Here is a 19,413-nt window from a genome sequence, read left to right as displayed (position 1 = left end):
ACTTCCCTTGTGTCAGGAAAAAAAAAATATTTTTAATGAAGTACAAAAGCAAAGTTTCACTATAGCAAATGGGAAGAAAAGTGGTTATCTGCTGTCATATCCTTTATAGGTATACCTACATTTTTCTTACAACTAGTATACTTTAATGCAACCAACCAGACATTAAGTGTGAGCTTTGCTGAAGTAAATAGCTGCTTAAATTGACACGATTTAGTTCAATTTGCTTCAAATGCAATTTACTTTACACAATTTTCTTCAGGATTGGTTTGCCACATACTGCTATGGTTTTGCTAATGTGGAGTAGCTTGCTGAGCTATGGAAAACTGATCATTTGAAGAAGTCTTGATCAACCATTTCAGTGTTGAACTAGTTTTCAGCAGTAGGTTGGACTGCTTGACTTTTTGTGTTGTTTCTGTCCTGAGTAATTCTGATTTCTGTCAACTATTTTAATTGCTTTAATTGTTTTAGTTGCAGTAATAGATAAATATATATATATATATATATGCAAAACTTAAGAAATGATTATCATGTTATTTTTTGTAACACCATACAAATGTGGAAAAATAACATAGTTCTCTCTGTTCTTCCATGTCGAACAACCATTTGGAAAAAATCTTGACTGTGTAAGATGACAAATACTTATTCAAAAACTTGGCTGCAAAGTTATTCAGTCTGAATGACTGATGATTACTTTTTCATACAGGATTTTGTGATTGTAATAAGTAAGAAATCAATTTCTTTTCAGTGTGTTTTGAAACTGCCTCATTTGAAGACATGCACTTTTTCCAGTACTAATCTCTAGTTAAAGCTACTCCAAATAATTGCTGTGAAATACGAAAGAAGTAATGAACTGTGTATTTTTAAATTTCTTCTAGCTAAAAAGAAAAAGAAGCCAAAGCTCTTGAACAAGTTTGATAAGACCATTAAAGCTGAACTAGACGCTGCAGAAAAATTACGTAAGAAAGTAAGTTTTGAATGTTTTATTCAGGCTGTAAATAGTGAATATAAATTAATAAAAGTTAGCTTAGAAAAATGGAGAATTACTTTTAGATTACTTTTTGTGAAATTAACTTTTAAAAATTAAGTGTTTAGTGCATGTTTGTGCTCCACGTTTAACTTCTGTTGGATAGTTTTCTTTTTTAAATTGTATTTGTCTATTCATGTGTTTGCACTCACTTCTTTGATTATATGAATTCAACAAAAGTGATTAAATTAATCACGTGGAACAGGGCTAGATCTGTCCTATTGCCTTCCATTTCAGTACTGAACTGTACTATTATCAGAGTACTTAGATAACATAAGCATGTTAATATGGATCTTTCAGTATGAATTCATGTGCTTCATGAGTATTAGGTGAAATCTTTGTATGTGTTGTTTCTGCTGGAGTTCCCACATGCATCCTAGCAGTGTCTCTGCTGCCGTACAGAAGCATAGAGCATGAAGCAGATGTTCCTGCTTCTCACCAATGGCAGTAAGACCTTAACATTAGTCAATCGATTTTGGTAGTTTTAAATTTTATAACTTGACAATGAAAAATAAAAAAAAGTAAAACGTGGAGAACAACTACAGGCCTTAGTTCTATCCTGAATTTGAGATGACGGAACAATGAGAAACTCCACTTATAGCACAGTACATTAAAAAAAAAAAAAAAAAAGGCATCTTAATCACTGCAGATGTAAGATGATTCTTGATTTTTCAGAAGACTGACTGCAGATTTTGATTTGCTTTGCCATCCATGCAGCCCCTGTGGGGCTGTAACTCTATGGTGGGGCTACTATTCAGAGGGAACTAGCCTCAGGCTGCTTCTGCTGCTGCTCTTCACTGAGAACCTTGTTTACATGTTGGAATACGAAAATGAAAAGCATTTACATGCGTATTGTTACTTAGACAATTAGTTGACCAAAGACATGACAGAAAATTCTGGTGAGCCTATGGTATCAGTCAGCTGAGTGTTTTCCTGTCTTTGCCTCATGGTGAGATGCAAACAATCACGCTTTGTCTTGTATGTAGCAGGATACATTTAATAACAAATCAGATGTATGTACTATTTGAAGATAGCAGGACAGTTGTGTATAATAATCCACTCATATTTATAAAGCTGTAAGATTTGGATGCGGCAGCAAGATCCAATGCCAAATTTTGCCGGCAGTTGCTCTTTAACAGTGCAGCTGGTTCTTCTCAAATTCCATCGTTGCTTGCTAGTCAGCACCATTCGTGAGAATGGTTGCAGACTTTGTGTGGGACAGGGAAGAGATACAGAGCATATGTGAAGTCCTGAGGGACATACTTGCTCAAAACATTCAGCGGAAACATCCATACGCTATAGATGGATCTATCCCATTTCCCATAGAACCACAGTTACAAAACAGCTGGTCATATGAGGTATGCAAAGATGAAATTTCTACCTATGTATAGAACTTTCTTTTTATTCTGTATGTTAAATTCAATTTGGATTCTGTTATTATCCATATAATTTTTATGTTTTAGTATAGATAATTATTGTCTTCTCAACATCCTTTGCAGTCAGCAAAGTGAGTAAAGCAAAACAAAAATTACTAGCTTTGACCATGGTAACTGAATATTATTGCTTTGGAAGTAATGGCAGTGATTTGTTTTAAACAAGGCAATCCCAACAAAAATGTGAGTGAAAACTGTTGATCCTTAGTCTTTATTTGCTTATTTATTTATTTATTTCATTTGGAGAAACTAATTTGTTATTAGGCTATGCATCCTACAACATTTTAATTAGATATAAATGCTGATAAAACTCTCTACCTTCCAGGGAAAAATTGAAGAAGCTCTAAAGGCCTTTGAAGCACTGGTGAATCAATATCCAGAAAGTCCTCGAGCAAGATATGGAAAAGCACAGGTACATAAATAAAGAAATTATAAGCCATAAATGTTTTAAAAACAAGCAAACATTAACTCTTTTTTAACAATAGAGCTCTAGACCCCAGGCTTTGTTTATAATTTCATGGACATTTCCTAAGGAAAAAAAAATTACATGATCAGTCAAATTGCATCTGTTTCAGTACTCTGTCCTTCCCCAGTTACTTCAGAAAGTTTTGTTTAACTTTAATGGGAAGTATAATCAATAACACAAAAATAAGATACATTCTATAAATGTCATGATAACTGGTGAATGGTAAGAGATAAATACCAGCTAATGCCCCACTGCAGGAACAACAGGCATAACTTTGTTGTCAACAGTCCAAACAGCTCTGGACTAAGTGCTGCTTTTTCATTAATGGGAATAGTGAAGGGGATTTGAAGTTATTATAGAGCATGTTAAAGGATATATAAAGGATAAAGAACAGAAGTTTGTAGGCAAGGAGGCTAAATTAGCTTTTTCTTGTGGAGGAAGTTCTGTTTCATGTTCTGCCATCGTATGTGTCCCCCTCGCCTCAAACAACATCTTAAAAACAAAATAACAGCAAAAACAAAAAACATTATAAAATAAGCTCTGTATTCATAGTATATTTTTTTGAGCCACTCTGGGATGGATGTCTTATTGGAGAATAATCATATTTTCATAAATAGCAGGATAATCCCAATGGAATACATGTAATAAAAGACTGCTTGAACACGTTAATCAAGATGAGCTAAGTGAAACCCTCACAGTTGAAGGGAATTGTGCTGTTACACAATTAATGAGGCACTCGAACTTCAGTCACAACCAGTTTTCATTTGGTTAATAATAATCAAGCTAAAACCAAGCCACAATAATCCAAAGAAACTGTTACACAAGCACTTGATACACAGTAGACCAAATACTTAAATACTCTATGAGGGATCTGCTAAGCTATTTACCTGTTTAGTAGGAGACAATTTAGGTTTGTACATGTGTGGCAGCTTCATCCTGATGGCTAGCTAATCTCCACCACAATGCTCTCTCACTCCACCTCCTCAAATGAACAGGGAGAGAAAACATGATGAAAAAGGGCTCGTGAGTTGAAGTAATGTCAGGGAGATTGCACACTAAGTACCATCACAGGCTAAACAGACTCAGCATAGGGAGATGAATATAGTTTGTTGCCTATTGCTAACAGGCTAGAACAGTGAGAAACTAAAAGTAAGCTAAAGGTACCTTGCCCCCACCCACCCTCTTCGACATCCTCTGCCTGAGCAGCATCTGGGAATGGGGCTGTGGTCAGTCCCTGACGGTGTGTGTCTGCCTCGCCTTCATGGTACCTCTCTGTCCCTGCTCCACGTGTGGTCCCTCCCACGGGATGCCGTCCTTCCCAAACTCAGCTTGTGGGGGCTGCCCACAGGCAGCAGCTCTTCAAGAACTACTCCAAATTTGGGTCTGTAACATGGGGTCCAACCTTCAGAAACAGATTGCCCCAGCATGGGTTCCTCAAAGGCAGCAGCTCCCGCCACATCCACCTGCTCCACCGGGGGCTCCTCCACCCATGGGGGGGCTGCAGTGTGGAGATCTGCTCCATGTGGGACCCATGGGCTGCAGGGGGACAGCCTGCTCCACCAGGGGCCTCTCCACAGGCTGCAGGGGAACTGCTGCTGCCTGCCTGGAGCACCTCCTGCCCTCCTGCTGCACTGACCTTGGGGGCTGCAGGGCTGCTCCTCACTCTGTCAATTGCTGTTGTTCAGTGATTTTTTTTTTCCCTTTATTTAGATTTGCCCTCCCAGAGGCCCAGCCAGCATTGCTCCCTGGCTCAGCTCTGGCCAGTGGCAGGTCCCTTTTGGAGCCGTCTGGGGCTGGCTCTGATCTGAAATGGGACAGCTGCTGGGCGCTGCTCACAGAGGCCACCCCTGCAGCCCCCCTGCTACCAAAACCTTGCCACACAAACTCAATACAATATGTAATGGACTTAACTCTGTTTTTACTTTTATTAGTTTATATTTTTATGACTCATTATATCTAAGAGAATATATTTTCAGTCTCTTTACTGAAAGTCTTTTTACTGACTACTTGTATTGACATGACCAATGTCAATCTTTATGAATTCAGTATGTGTAAGATGAAGCTGTTCGACAAGAATGAGAAAATTATGGGCTTCACTGACAGATGGATTATTCTTAGGATTTACATCGTAACAGTATTACTTTTAAATGGGTATTTATACTGATGCAACACATCAAATTTCTATCTCGTTACTACCTAAAGGTAAAACTGCAGGGAAGTATAACAGTAAAGCCCAGGAATATACCACCTGTATGTACTTCCCCTTTTCTGTGAACCATGAACCAATGTTATATGCTAATTTTATCGATTCTAATTATAATAAGGCACGAGGATTCATTTTTCTCCATGTTTTAATAACTTTAAAAGGCAACTGTTTTTCCCCCCAAACTGCAAAGGATTGCATAATTAGAAGTGTTCTTCAAAACTTTGAGTACTTTCTCATTTGATTTCTGGACCTACACTTAGGCCAGATGGAAAATATTCTGCAGAAATAGTTAATATCTTTAGGGCTGAAAAGAACAATAGATAGATCTTAAGTCTCTTAGTGATTTACAACATCTATAGTGGTGAATTTAATCAGATTTTACAGTGACAATTTTTGCCTCTTCCTTATTTATCTTTTACTATTCTTTACCCTGCAATTCTCTCTCAAAAAAAAAAAAAAAAAAGGAAAAGCAAATTTCCTACTGAATATACATCAGAAAAATAAGTAACCTCAAAAAAAAAAAAAAAAAGAAGAGTTTATCTGTGAAACCAACTGATCAACTGTTGGCTGTGTAACAATATTGTTTAATATTGTTCATATTCAGTTTCAAAATAGCTTGAGGGGAAAAAAAAAGTAGTGGATGAAGTTCAAAAAGATTCCAGATATTACCTACTTATTAGACCTAATGCAGTTAAAGTTGTTTAAATAATGTGATTGATACAACAATGAATTGACAAGTAAGAATTTCTATTCTTTTTCTATTTACAGTTTGAGATATAGTCGCATTTTTTTCAATTGTGGAAACAAATTATAAAAATGACATTCCACAGGTGAAATCAGTAGTAGCTCTATTTGACATCACTGAAGCTGTAATTTCACAGTAGAAATCTGATATATCTTTTGGCCTGCTCCTGAGCTTGATAAACAAATTTAAGTTCTGAAAGAGTTATGTGGTAGATACTATATCAACATATGCAAGAGTAAAGCCAATTCCTAGTTGTTTGTTCTAAGAAAAAGTGTAAATGACTTTATGTAAGAATGTATGAAAAAGCTTGTTGGTGTGTTTTTCTGTCAGCACAAGACTTAGTATAGAAATAATCTGTAGGCAGCAAATTACATTTCTTCCATATAATTGAAACAGATTGCTTCATTTATTTTCAAAAGCAGAAATTGTGACTTCTGCAAATATTAACCAAAAATGAGTGTGAATGTAAACACAGGGCATGATGCTGTATGTTTTAGGTGCAAATTTTCTTATGCTTTTAATCAGTTTGCAGGAAACAAGAATCAGCAGTGCTTCTAATTTACTTTATCACAAAGCTCAACCAAATGAGTTTTCCATTGTTATGTCAAAAGTTGTATAGATTAAATAGAATTTTAAAATGATTACCATAACCTAACAATTGCATAGTTTGTGTTTAAAGTTAAATTATTCTAAAAACAAGAGATTATTATGTGTTCTAATAATAGTTTTGTGATTCTCTCTAGTCTGAAGATGACTTAGCTGAGAAAATGAGAAGTAATGAGATACTGCAAAAAGCCATCAACACCTATGATGAGGTGGTTAGTCTGCCAAATGTCCCTTCAGATCTGATAAAACTGAGCCTGAAACGAGAAGCTGACAGGCAGCAATTTCTTGGTAAGATATGAGGATGGTGTAAAAATTGTGGAAGTTCTGTGAGCAAGACTTTCAGAAGATCACTAAGGACTTAAAAGTGCTAATTCCATTAAACTTTCAGTAGTTGTGTTTCTAATCTCCTAAATGTTTATGAAAAATCTTTTTAAAATCTTTAAAAATTTGCTAGTGTACAGCTTGTATGACAGCAGTGTCTGTAGACAGCAGTGCGCTAGTTGTCATGTAAACCTATGATGGGAGATGGTTAAATATATATATATATATATATGTATATATACACGTGTGTGTCTGTATATATATATATATATATATATATATCTTGACAGAGAAAGAAGGAAATGTTCTTTTTCTACTGAAGCAGAGGAAAATCACAGGGAAATTGATTACATACACAAAGTGAACATACCCAGGATAAACTTACAGTAACCATAGAGAAAAACAGAATTAAATTGAGGGATAATGTTTTAATTTATGAGGTTTTCCTTCTGTTGACAGTTTAGGAAACCTTCCCACGTCTCATATTTATATTGCAGTTTCCTGTAAAGAAAAATAGGAAAACTTGGTCCTGGTGATCACACAAGTGTTTTATCACAATATCACTGATAAAAGCTCCAAAATACAAACCTTTCAATGAATTTGTGTCAGAGACAAAGGAATGAATGTCCAGCATGACATCTTGAATGCCACTTTCTAATGTTTTTGAGTGTGTTTGTTTTGAATGTCCAGCCATAGATTGAAAAGCCACATTTTAAGAAGTGGTTAATACCCAGTAAAAATGAGCTAGATTTGAGGTGTGTTTGTCAGGGAGTGAAAATCTGAAGTTGGAACTCTAAAAATGAGGTAATGAAATATAATGAATCCATCTGAAACTTTAGATCTCGGTTCTGTGATGTGCAAGAAGTGCTGATCAGAACATAAAGCACAGCAGATTTCAGCAGGAGAAGAGTTCTGTTCCTATGTACTGCCTTTTAATATCGACTTACATTGATTTTGTTGTTCAGTAATACCTCATCTGGGAAGCTGATGAATCATGTATTTAATTTTAAACATGTAAATCATGATTAATTTCAGTGTAATTGTCACTTATCATTTTTAAAATGTGTTTAATTACTTAAGTTAATTAAGACTAAGTTTGTTTTGATATGTTTACCTGGTTTTGTTGAGCACTTTGACATCTACATATGAAAGAGCAGCCAAAGCTTAAATAATGTTGTTACAGCTACACTGTGAACTGTTCTCCACTAGAGGCTACCATAACACTGCAGGATACACATTCTGAGTGGTTATGTACAGTATTCCTTGTATGACTACACCCCATGTGACAGCCAAGCAGATGAATATATTCCTATCTGCATAAGTCTTTTCTCAAGTTCTGCCTTGTGATCTCTTGTGAAAATGAAACACCTGGCACTGGTTTATGTTTTTCTAGATGTTGTGCATCTTACTACTGTTACTCATAACCATAGCTGTAATGAAGTCTTGTTCAATTAAATTAGGTCGCATGAGAAGTTCCCTGGTTACTCTACAGAAATTAGTTCATCTGTTTCCCAGTGATACGTCATTCAAGAATGACCTTGGTGTTGGTTACCTCTTGATAGGAGACAACAGCAATGCCAAGAAAGTGTATGAAGAGGTGAGCTTCCATTTTAGCAGAGGAAAAAAATGATTTACATTCATACGTTTCTTTTAAAGGTTGCCTGTTTTTAACTTCTTTAGTTGTGAAACATTTTACAGGAACTACAGGAACACCATCTTTATCCATGTGAATAAAGTGTTTGAGTACTCTCATAGCTATGTATCATGTGGCTATTTCAGGATCGTAGGCAACCTAAATGTTTTTTTTTCCTTTTCTTTTTTTGTTGTTGTTTCCTTTCATGATATTTATAATGTGGCTGGTTTGTTGGATTTATATTGCTGTCCTCCATACCGTGGAAAAAAGTTCACTGCCAGGAAGCGTTAAAACCCCATTACCATCTGGAAACTCTCAAACTAGATGCAGAACTTGATGTAACTGGTAGAACAAAAGCTATCAGAACCTGATCAGAGATGATCTTGTTGATGTTGGCACACTTGTTCCAATGTTTGTTTAGTACAGGAGCAGTTCTGTAATTGACTGGTTACATAGACTGAGGACAAGTCAGCATGATTAGTACCACCTCCTGAGAATAAAGGCCCAGTTTTCAGTTCCCCACATCTGGAAGTCTGAGGGGATTCTTATCTCAGATGGTTTCTCAAAGGGAAGTAGGACATTTAGCTGCATGGTTGGAAGCAGGAGCCAAACCCTAATAATACCATTTTTTCTCAAGTTCATCTGACAGTTGCAGGTGTTTCCAGAATACTGTTTGCTTTATTTTGGCTACTTTGTAGGTCCCTGTGTAGTGCACTTCTGCATAATAATTTTGGCCTGCTGTCAAAATTTTTCTGAGGATTGGAAATGTTGTCTTTTAAAGATTGATTATATTAACAAAACCTGCTTCTCAAACTGCAAGGAATGTAAAAAACAAACAAACAAAACTGCTTTGGGGAAAGGTTTTCCTTTGCAATTTTTCGGTATTTTGCTGCAAACAATGTAGATGTTAGAATTTCTTAAAATCAATAATCAGGATTTTTTATAATTGGAAGAAGGTAATGAGTTTGCTGTATAACTGATATTGAGTTTGGTATACTTCAGAAAAAGTGTATGCTGTTTTGATTAAGAATAGATATGCGAAATAAGAACTGGTCTGGTTCCAATATATTGTTTTACTTGCTTCATAGATTTTGTCCAGTATAATTATGCTGTGTTACAGTTCATTAGCCAATGAAATAGATCACAGTGATGTTCTGCCCTTGTAGAAGAGCAACAAATAAGTATTTTTTAAAAGGATTTGGATGTAACCTCTTTAGAAATTGTGCAGATTTTATCCATATTCTGACTTTTCCTCAGAATGAATTCTAACACATTAATGTGTTTTTTTTTCCTTTGTTGTAATTAGAGATAAATTTACATGAAGAATTTTGTGAAAGGAAATATGGCCAAGGAAACAGGCAGAATCTCATGTGCAACTGCTTTTATTCTTGGTTATACCAAAAGCTTAAGTGATTTTGGGCAGATTGCTCAGGGACCATATGGTCTGCTCTTGAGTGCTTCACTCAGCTGTTGCAATGCTTAATTAGAAAGTGATTGACATATGGTTTGGAGCTCCTACCATAGGTGCCGAGGCCCTGTGCCTAGTCAATAAAGTGTCAGTAAACTACGAAAAGTTGTTCTGCTGGCCTCCAGGAGACATCTTCCTCTTCTCATGATTTTTGAAAAACCTGGGAAACTTTTTTAGTGTGATTTAGCCCTTCTTCTCACTAGCATAGAACAAAGTAGTCATCTGATAGGAAACAGAAGACAGCACAGACAAGAGCTTAAACCCAGTGCTGCAGAGTAGATGCCTCCAGTATTTAAGAATCCTCAGTTCTGTTTTCCACTGTAAGGATATTAATGCACTTTATTCAAGTATTTTTTAACGCAAAGGACATGGCCATTTAGGAAGAGAGAGCAGAGCACAGGACCCATCCTGAAGAGAAAATACCTCATGTTCAACTATAGGCTCTGCTTCTTGCTGATTCCAATTCCTTTCTTTGTTGTTGTCTAACTTTTGTACATGGTACTTGGGAACTTGCCTGAGGAGCAAAAAGAGCAGTTGGACACTTCTCTGTGCAGGAGGATCTAGCCTCCAGATTTCCCATTTGCAGTGAGTCTGCTAGATTCTCCTGTAATAGGTATTGATGCCTTTGTTTGCTTCGTGCCGTAACATTTTGGTCTAAATTCAGTGTTGTCTGTATGTTATGCATGGGTTAACAATGGCTTTAAACTAAAAGAGGGGAGAATTAGATTAGAGATTAGGAGGAGACTCTTCACTCAGAGGATGGTGAGGCACTGGAACAGGTTGCCCAGAGGAGCTGTGGATGCCCCGTCCCTGGAGGTGTTCATGACCAGATTGGATGAGGCCCTGGGCAATCTGATCTAGTGGGTGGCATTCCTGCCTGTGGCAGAGGGTCTGCAGTTAAATGATCTTTAAGGTCCCTCCCAACCCAAACCATTCCAAGATTGATAACTGGCTAGACTCTTCACAGGCACTCTGTTTTACTTTGGGATTACATCACTGTTTCAAACCAGACTAACTAGCTGACGTTATCTCTAAGAAATGCAATAGATGAATAGATGCCCAAGGAATCCTAATGAATGAAAACTTTCTTCTTTACATTTAATAGCCAGCTTGGTTATTTTATTTTTATTTTTGTATAGTCAGATTTAAATACTGGGAACCAATTAAATCATTTTAAAATTGTTTTACCCACTTTGTTTATCTTTGCAGCTGAAGTGTTATGATTTTTTTTATTTCAAAAGTCTTTTCTTTCTCTTAGCTTTAGAAGTGAAGTATATAAAATGCTGAACTTCAAATCAAGAGAGTTGTGTACTTACAGCTGTAGTATAGTATAATTTAACTGATACAAAATACTTTTTTAGTATGCCTTTGCCAGACTTTCTGCTGAACAGCAAATGGAAAATGGTTTCCAACTGGTGAGGATTTCAATTTTGCCAAGTATTAACATATTTTCTTTTTGAACATTATGCTTAGAGATATGAAAACATTATGTTAACAGTAGTCCTCATAGATTTTAGCGCTATTTTTGTTTTCAGAGATCTGCAGATTATGATAAAACACTGTGGGAAAGAACTTTGTTAGAAGACTATGTGAAGTGACCTTAGCACTTTTTTTTGCCTGCTCTTCTGAGCATTGCTGCATTGAAGATGCATGGCTGCGAGACCTCAGTGCAGCAGTGTATAGACACACATAAGACAGCTCTGAATGAACTATCTCAGGTACCAGAAGAAAAATATCTACACAAACACAGTACTCTGCCATGGCTAATTAGCCACTGATAGCCCCAGAGGTTAATTTCTATATTCATGATTAATATTTAATGGGCAATGAGCATTTTAGTAAAACTTATTTTTAAACATAATTAATATTGCATGCAGCAACAGCAACAGAGTAATACAATTTACATTAAATACTTCCAGTGTAATTTCTGCTGATTGTTTCTCTTCAGTTCTCTTTAGGGGCTCTGAATGTAGATCTTGCCTTAATGCAACTCGGCATGGTTTAAATGAACTGTAATATAGAAAATTCTATTCTGTCTTAATTAATCAGATAGCTTTATCCTATAGTTAAAGGAAATGTAATGAAATTATATGGTTAATAAATATTTCTGTCAGTCATTTTTATTTCACCCTGCAGGTACAGATTTGTGGATCAAAATGATTCTACACAAAATACTTTAGTCAAAATGTATAAGATTCATACGGTGGTATCATATTAGTGGTCAAGCTCATCCTTATGATGAATTGCCAAGTTCATTTTTTGCTAATAAAGTACTGTATTATAGACTTCAGATTCTCAAAGTGATTGTTCCTTCATAGTAGCTTATTTTCAGGGGGGGAGGGGAGGGGAGGGAGAAGTGAAATACTGCTATTTTTAACTCACAGCATTTATACCAACATAGCGATGATCTTGTTTTTGCTCAGATGTAGTCTGTGTGTAATAAGGTTTGAGAAAGCAGAGAATTTTGCCCAGAGGACTTGTTATGGGTTTGCTTGTAATTATTTTGATTGAAGAATTAGGTTAGACAGTGACTAGAAAAGGCAGAGGGAAATGGCTGTAATGTATGCAGACATTTTATGCATGGCATAAGTTTGGTAGCTTCAGAAATGAATTTAGACAGGAAAAATTGCTCCTGTCCCTTGTTTTTTATTTAGTAACTGTGCTAGACACTCAGCAGGTATCAGCCCCTGAATGACCTCCACTCGTTCCCAGGCACTTGTGCTGATCCCCACAAATTGAAGATCTCTCCTGATTAAACCGTCCATCCTTATTTTGAGGAGAGAGGAGGTTTAGGAACAGATCTTGACCATGTAATTGACATCACATGGAGCTACAAATTATACTGAATATGTATATATGTTTTATTTATATATATATATGTATATATATATATATATATATATATATATATATACATATATATATGCACGCATACACACACACCATAAAAATGTGGAGCTGGAAAGTAGATCAAGACATTCTGTAATTTCCCCCTTGGTTGAGGCAGACCAGGTGAACTTAAATTATCCCGTTACTGTTGGGAGTATGTTTCAGAACGCAGTCCAGCCAGCTACACACTTCCTTTCCCTGAAACACACTCCCACACAGCGATCCTTTCCTACAGCTTTCCATGTACTCAGAAATCTTTCTTTTACACAGTCTCTGTGAAATTCCCATCTGTGCCTAACTAACATCAGATTTCTTATTTGCTCATGGGTTTGCCTTTTCTGCAAAGTTATCTAATTTAGTTTGTATCTCAGATATTATCTAAATGTTGACCTAGACATTCAGGGTGCAAAATCTTTTAGCTTAACTGAACACAGTAAGTGTTGGTTAAAGAATGCAGCACACAACTATAGAAGAATAATTTACCCATCACCTTCTGGAAAAGTGAAAGTACACTGAATCACTTGAGGATTCAATCACTTGAATCACTATTCGACCTTACATTACCTTCTGATAGTTTTGTCTTGGCCAAGAAAATTTAAGCTCTTCCAAAAGAGTGATTCAGTTTACTGTCGTGCTGAGAATTGCCTTTACATTCCCAGGGTCTGAACAGTCACATCTCGCGATACAAGCATTATTTCACAGTGTTTCTAAATAGTAGCTACTGTGCTTCTCAGCATCATGTATTCTCTGTTGCCAAGACTAGTTTGCCACCAACATAAACCTGTCTAATTTTAAACTATTTCAGGTATGTTGCTACACTATGCTTCCAATGAATGTGCTGTAGACGTGTTCAAAGAGCAACTGCCTTCTTTTACATTAGGCAAACCTGGGATCTAAGTGTTAATTAATGGTGTTGATTCTATAACTTAGTATGCTCTAACTCAAGAGAGGAGGTAGAGAAGTAAGGACAATAAGAAAATAATACAATTCAGAGGTTTCAGTTGGATTAATTTTATTTATGAGACTTCAAAGTTTGTCTTGTAATAGGTTATTCTGGAGAAAGACATAAACAGAAAAGTAGAAGTACAGGCAAGCCAAGAATTTATCTGAGTGTCCTTGTGGAAGCAAATTTCACTGCATCACTAAATAGTAGTATGTACACAGGTTTGTTAATTTTTATAGATTCTTGCATGAGTATTTAATTAATTTGCACTCAAACAGGTTCTACGACTGGCTCCAAATGATGGCTTTGCCAAAGTACATTATGGCTTCATCCTGAAGGCAGAAAACAAGATAGCAGAGAGCATACCCTATCTAAAGGTATTTTTCTTCCCTCATTTAAAGTAGATCTTTTACCAGCAGAAAAACATAATCAGAATATATAAAATGTGCCAAGCTAGAAGCATTCTAATTAAAAATTCCAGTTTAAGCTAAGCATTGGTGTTGTATTGCTCTATCACTGCCAACAAATTGGAACAAACTTGAATACTGATATTTTTCAATTCATAAATATCAAGTAATAAAATATTAGTCAGATAACCTGAATTACACAACTATGATTCTCAAATTCTTTTGAGGCTAGCAGTATGCTGTAAAGTTAAGGTTCTTGAAAGATCCAGAGAGGGCATGTATATGTTTGAGTGTTTGGAGAGAAATACTACAAATAAAAGCTTAATTTAAAACATCCATGTTTCTAAAATGCTTGTGTATGTGTCTGGGGGCAAGTATCAGTCTTTGAATACACCTCTCTCTTGGAGTGAATGGGGGATTTGGCAAACTGGTAGAATTTCTCAGTGGCTTTTTACTCGTATGTTGTATCCATTCAACCTAAGTTCCTCGTTACCATGGTAGTTATATTTTATAGCCAATTTCATAGCCTGTCTCTTGCATAGAGTTGATAAACTGTATATGGTGACCAAGTAAACACTGTTGGAAGTCCTATTAAAATTCTTTTAAACTTATTCTTTTACATATGTATTATTACAATTGTTACTATTAGTTTTATTATTATTATTATTTTAGGAAGGACTGGAGTCTGGTGACCCTGGCACAGATGATGGACGCTTTTACTTTCATCTGGGAGATGCCTTGCAGAGAATAGGAGACAAAGAGGTACACATTTAATATGGTCTTAATAAGTCTAAATTTCTGGTGGACTGCAGAATCCAGAAAAACTTTTGAGCATGGGCCCAATGTCAAAAAGTCAATAGTCCCTTTGAAATAACAATCCAGCGTGTATGTGTAGAGGTCAAGATAAGCAACAGCGAAACAGCAAACCACCACCAGCAATAATAAAACCTTCCATTTGCATGATGACACAATCTCTTAGCATTCCTTATTTTTCCATAGAATTAACCAGAACTATTGAAGTTTACATGGAGTTGTTAGTACCAAGGGATGGAGAAAAACACACACACAGAACAGAAATTCACTGAATGAATTTTTACAGTCTGTTTTATGCTCCTACCACTTTTTGACAAAGATTTTTCCACTGGAATCAAAATGTAGTGACTTAAATATGTCACTACATAGAATTTCTCTCCTAACTCTGATAAGTGTTCTTTAAACATTCTCTTTTTCCCAAAGTGATCATGAGCACCAATATCTGTGATACAAAAAGACCATAAAAGGACTGAATGTGTGGGCTGAGTTAATGGACTTGTGCAAACATTGAATCCATAAACAGATCAGAAAAGTAGAAATCTGTTCAGCAGATATTTTGCCCAATACAAATACATGCTACTGGAAACCATAAGCTTTTCTAATTTATTAATTGAGGAAAGCCAAATCTGAATGTGTGAAATAGTGCTGCTGTTATAGTCGAGAAGCAAGAAACTGTTGCTGGTAATGAGCTACACTATGGGCATAAATTTAATAAAAATAACAACAAAACAACAACAAAAAAAACACCCTTGTGCATAGGTGAAAAACGTGAAAAGAATAAAAATGTATAGTGGAAAGAGATATGAAAATTGTTGCTCAACTTGTTTTCTGGTACTACATATGAAATACTGGTAGGTAAAATACTGTAAAGAATGCTGACTGCTTTACAGAATCACAGAGCAGTTGAGGTTCGAAGGGACTTCCTGAGATCATTTAGTCCCAACACCCATCTCAAGCAGGGTCACCTAGTATCTTGGACCAGTAAACAGGCAGTTCTCCAATATCAAATCAGACAAAGGGACTTTCATAAAGCCTATGTATGTGTTCTTTCTTGAGCCTAGTTTATCAAATTATTTTCATATATATAGAATGTGGAACTTTTATTACACTTTAAACAGATTATATGTCTAGAATATTGAAATGGAGAAATATCTGAATTCTAAGTTAAATCACCTTCTTTGAAATTACAGTAAAATATTCTTCCAGTGAAGTTTTTTGATTTTAAAAGTTATTTTTCAAGTGAGAATTAGGTGGCCTCATTTTATTTATTTATTTATTTATTACACGCACAGAGTCTGCTTTACCTGTCTGTCTTTCTCTCCTTCACCCCTACCCCACCCTGAATCATTGTCTGTCCTTCTCTTAACAGAAAACCAAAAAGGTTTACTTAATACTTCCATAACGTATTCTGGGTTGAATGATTAAGCCTAGAGCATCCCATTACAGAATTTGACTAAAGATACCACACAGATGTAATTAACATACATCAGCCCAATCCCTGGGATAATTGTGTGTTAATGTTTATGGACTTAATGGTCACATCTTCTGTAGAAGAAGCTTTAATCAATGGCAAATGAACTTCTTGGTATAGCAGAGACTGCTCAATTTATCTGTGGAAAGTTGAAACTTTACTTTGTATTTTTTTAACTGACCTTCATAGACTTACTGAACTTCAAGATTTAATCAAGGAGACCGATAGATATTTAAGCAACATGTAAAATTGCTATCACTGAAGGTTTGCTGAAGGTAAACATTCATCTATTAGAGCTAAATTAGGACTTATGAATGTGGTCTTGGTAAGTTGTAGGGAAACAGCATTGAGTATATAATCTTTCCAGCTATAATTTGGTCAAGTGCCAAATTGATTAAAACAACAAAATACGTTGTAGAAGGTATTGCAGAACAAAGTGTTGTTCACAGAGAATGTATGAATTGAATGCTTATCAGAAAATTTATTTCCTGGCAAAGAAGATATACTCTTGTACAGGACAGTGGTCATTATTTAGTCTTTTCCACTGCCAAGATCTGCATGTGAAGAGAAACGTTCTTTTATGGAAACTCAGGACTGGAAAGGACGGGTGGGATAATCGTACCCCATGCTGTCAAAGGCAATCTCATAGAACAATTCTTCAAATAAATAAGGATTAAGAATATTATATATAATGATTATAGCTGATGGATCTTAAAGAACAGCAACATTCGTACTTATCTGTCAGTGGCTGAAACAAGCAATTCACCCCCCTTCTCTTTTGAGCTAACTCCAAACACAGCAAATAAATTCATACAGTGAGCATGAACAATCTATTGTTACCCTATTGCTATTACAACTTATGTCTTGAGGAACGTACACTATATAAATAATAAGGCTTCCATTTCAGAGGCTTAACCAAGATAAGATCAGGCTTTATAGATATACTGTGTATTACTCAAAGGTAATATGTAATTTTTTTTTACCAATACATTTTAAGAAGCTTATTTAGAGAAAAAGATGAAAGCTTCTATATTGTCTGCTGTTACTCTGTTTATCCATGGTGCTTTTCCTTACTTCAGATAAATAGAGTAAAACAACATTCTACTGCAACCTTTCCTTCATACTTTGATAGAGTCATAAATATTAGTCCCCCATTTTTTGAAAGCTTGAAGAAAATCTAGACTCTCAAAAAGAAATAATCTATGGTAACAGCATAAAAGGTTATGCAAATATTTGAAAACAAAAATACCCTAGTTTATTTCTTACCTTTTATCTGAAAGAAAAGATCTATAGGTGAATGTATAAGATGACACTTGAGGGTTTTTTTAGAAATAATCCGTTATAGGAAGAATTTTCAGTAGTTTTTGTTTACTTTATGGTATGTAAATACTAAGTAAGTCATAGTTAAGACAGAGTGTTCTCATGACAGCTTGTATCTAAAAAATATTTTGGTTTTACTTCTACTTTACTGGCTTCAAGGTGGGCATAAATAATACGCAGATATGAATGTCTTCTCCTAGAATAGGCTTATTTGTTTGTACATTTTACTTTCCATTAACACACATACGTGAGATGATTCTTCTTAAAAGTTAGTATTGTGCTTTTTGCTTCAGAAAGCCTTTAATAGTTTTTTACCCTTTGCATCAATGTGGGCAGATGAATAGGCAACTGGCATTTGCTCTTGAATTAGAATAGGAGAAGGGACTCTGAAATGCAAGGAATAAGTAGTCATGCAGTGAAACTACCATACAATTGTTTCAATTGTTTAGTCCAGATTTGCAAGTTCCTGTTGGAAAGAAAAGTGTAGAGTTTGGTTTTGTGCATGTGTGTTTTGTTTGTTTATTGTTTTGTTTTATTTTGAGAACTTGGCAAGGAGCTGGGTACAGCCAGGGAAAGAATAATAATGTGTGGGAGAGTATGAACTGGAAGTACAAGGTTGATATTATAGGCTGTCTAGTGTGGAGTGAGACAATAAATATCAGATTAGGTGAAGAAGTAGGAGAGCTTGGTCTGAGTTTGGATGTGTGACACTTTGCTGAAGGAGATTTGGAAAGGAAAGGTGTGAGTTTCAAGTTGTATAGCTAGAGAGGGACTCCGGATGATTCCAGGTAATAAGGTTTTTGAATGATTTCTGTTTAGAATGGAGATTGCTGCCTGCTTCTCTCCTTCTGTTTTGAATTTCTTGTCCTATCTCCCTGCTTAGCTGACCTGGCATATAGTTTTTTTATCTTCTGTATTTTTATTTTTGCATTTCCTTTTTTTCCAGCAATGCTGGATGGGAAGGAAATATTTGTAGCTTCCTCTGTTCATGGACCAGCGTTACTCTTGTTTGACCTCTTCTTTCCAAGCATCTTATTTGCTTTCTTTGCAGAACCTCCTTTTGCAGCTGGTATTGAATGGTAAAGCAAGTTGTGGAAAGGGAGAGTAAGATAAACTAAGGCCTGGCATTGAGCGTCAGTATGCTTTTACTACATGAAATAAGGGGGAAATAATCAAAATGAGTAGCATCAGCTCAGTTCTGGTATGAGAACAAATATTTAAAGAAAACTCAGAAGTATATATGTAGTCATGTAACAAAGTCAGCATTGTTTTCATCACCACAACATCCCTGTTGGTAGTGGAAGGGAGCCATTTAATTTTTATTAAGTTATTAAATTAAATCTTTAATTCGTAGGTAAAAGTGAAGCATAGAGAAATCAGGGCTGACCAAGAAGACAAACAATTGTATCTCCCAAGTCCAAGGAGAACGCCTAAGTTACTGACCAATATTTAGTGTGAACGACTGTGAGATTATCCTGTTTTGCTAACGTTGAACCAAATAGCTGTGGCTGACTTTGATGTATTTTAGGATTGTTGATTTTCATTTTTTCCCCCTTAAAGGAAATTGTTATTACTGTACATTAGAAGAATACCTCCAGCATCCAAATAGATAGCCTATTACCAAAGGAGCCTAAGTTTTTATATGTCATGTTAACAGCTGATATGAAT

The 19,413-nt window shown here is 35.7% G+C and overlaps 1 protein-coding gene across 1 annotated transcript in view; it reads left to right on the top strand.

The window, feature by feature from the left end:
- Nucleotides 1-19,413, top strand: part of LOC311206393 (aspartyl/asparaginyl beta-hydroxylase-like) — a gene marked incomplete at its 5' end in the record, with an annotated part of 73,980 nt that overhangs the window by 36,355 nt on the left and 18,212 nt on the right. The window contains 6 exons of the mRNA XM_084281673.1: nt 876-964; nt 2,783-2,869; nt 6,618-6,768; nt 8,262-8,398; nt 14,013-14,111; nt 14,814-14,903. Of these exons, the coding sequence (XP_084137799.1) occupies nt 876-964; nt 2,783-2,869; nt 6,618-6,768; nt 8,262-8,398; nt 14,013-14,111; nt 14,814-14,903 (653 nt within the window). The remainder of the gene's footprint in view (nt 1-875; nt 965-2,782; nt 2,870-6,617; nt 6,769-8,261; nt 8,399-14,012; nt 14,112-14,813; nt 14,904-19,413) is intronic.

Source organism: Netta rufina (genome assembly GCF_964035555.1).
Source record: "Netta rufina genome assembly, chromosome: 2".
Lineage (NCBI taxonomy): Eukaryota > Metazoa > Chordata > Aves > Anseriformes > Anatidae > Netta > Netta rufina.
The sequence above is the reverse complement of the archived record's forward strand: the minus strand, read 5'-3'. Positions and strand labels throughout refer to the sequence as shown.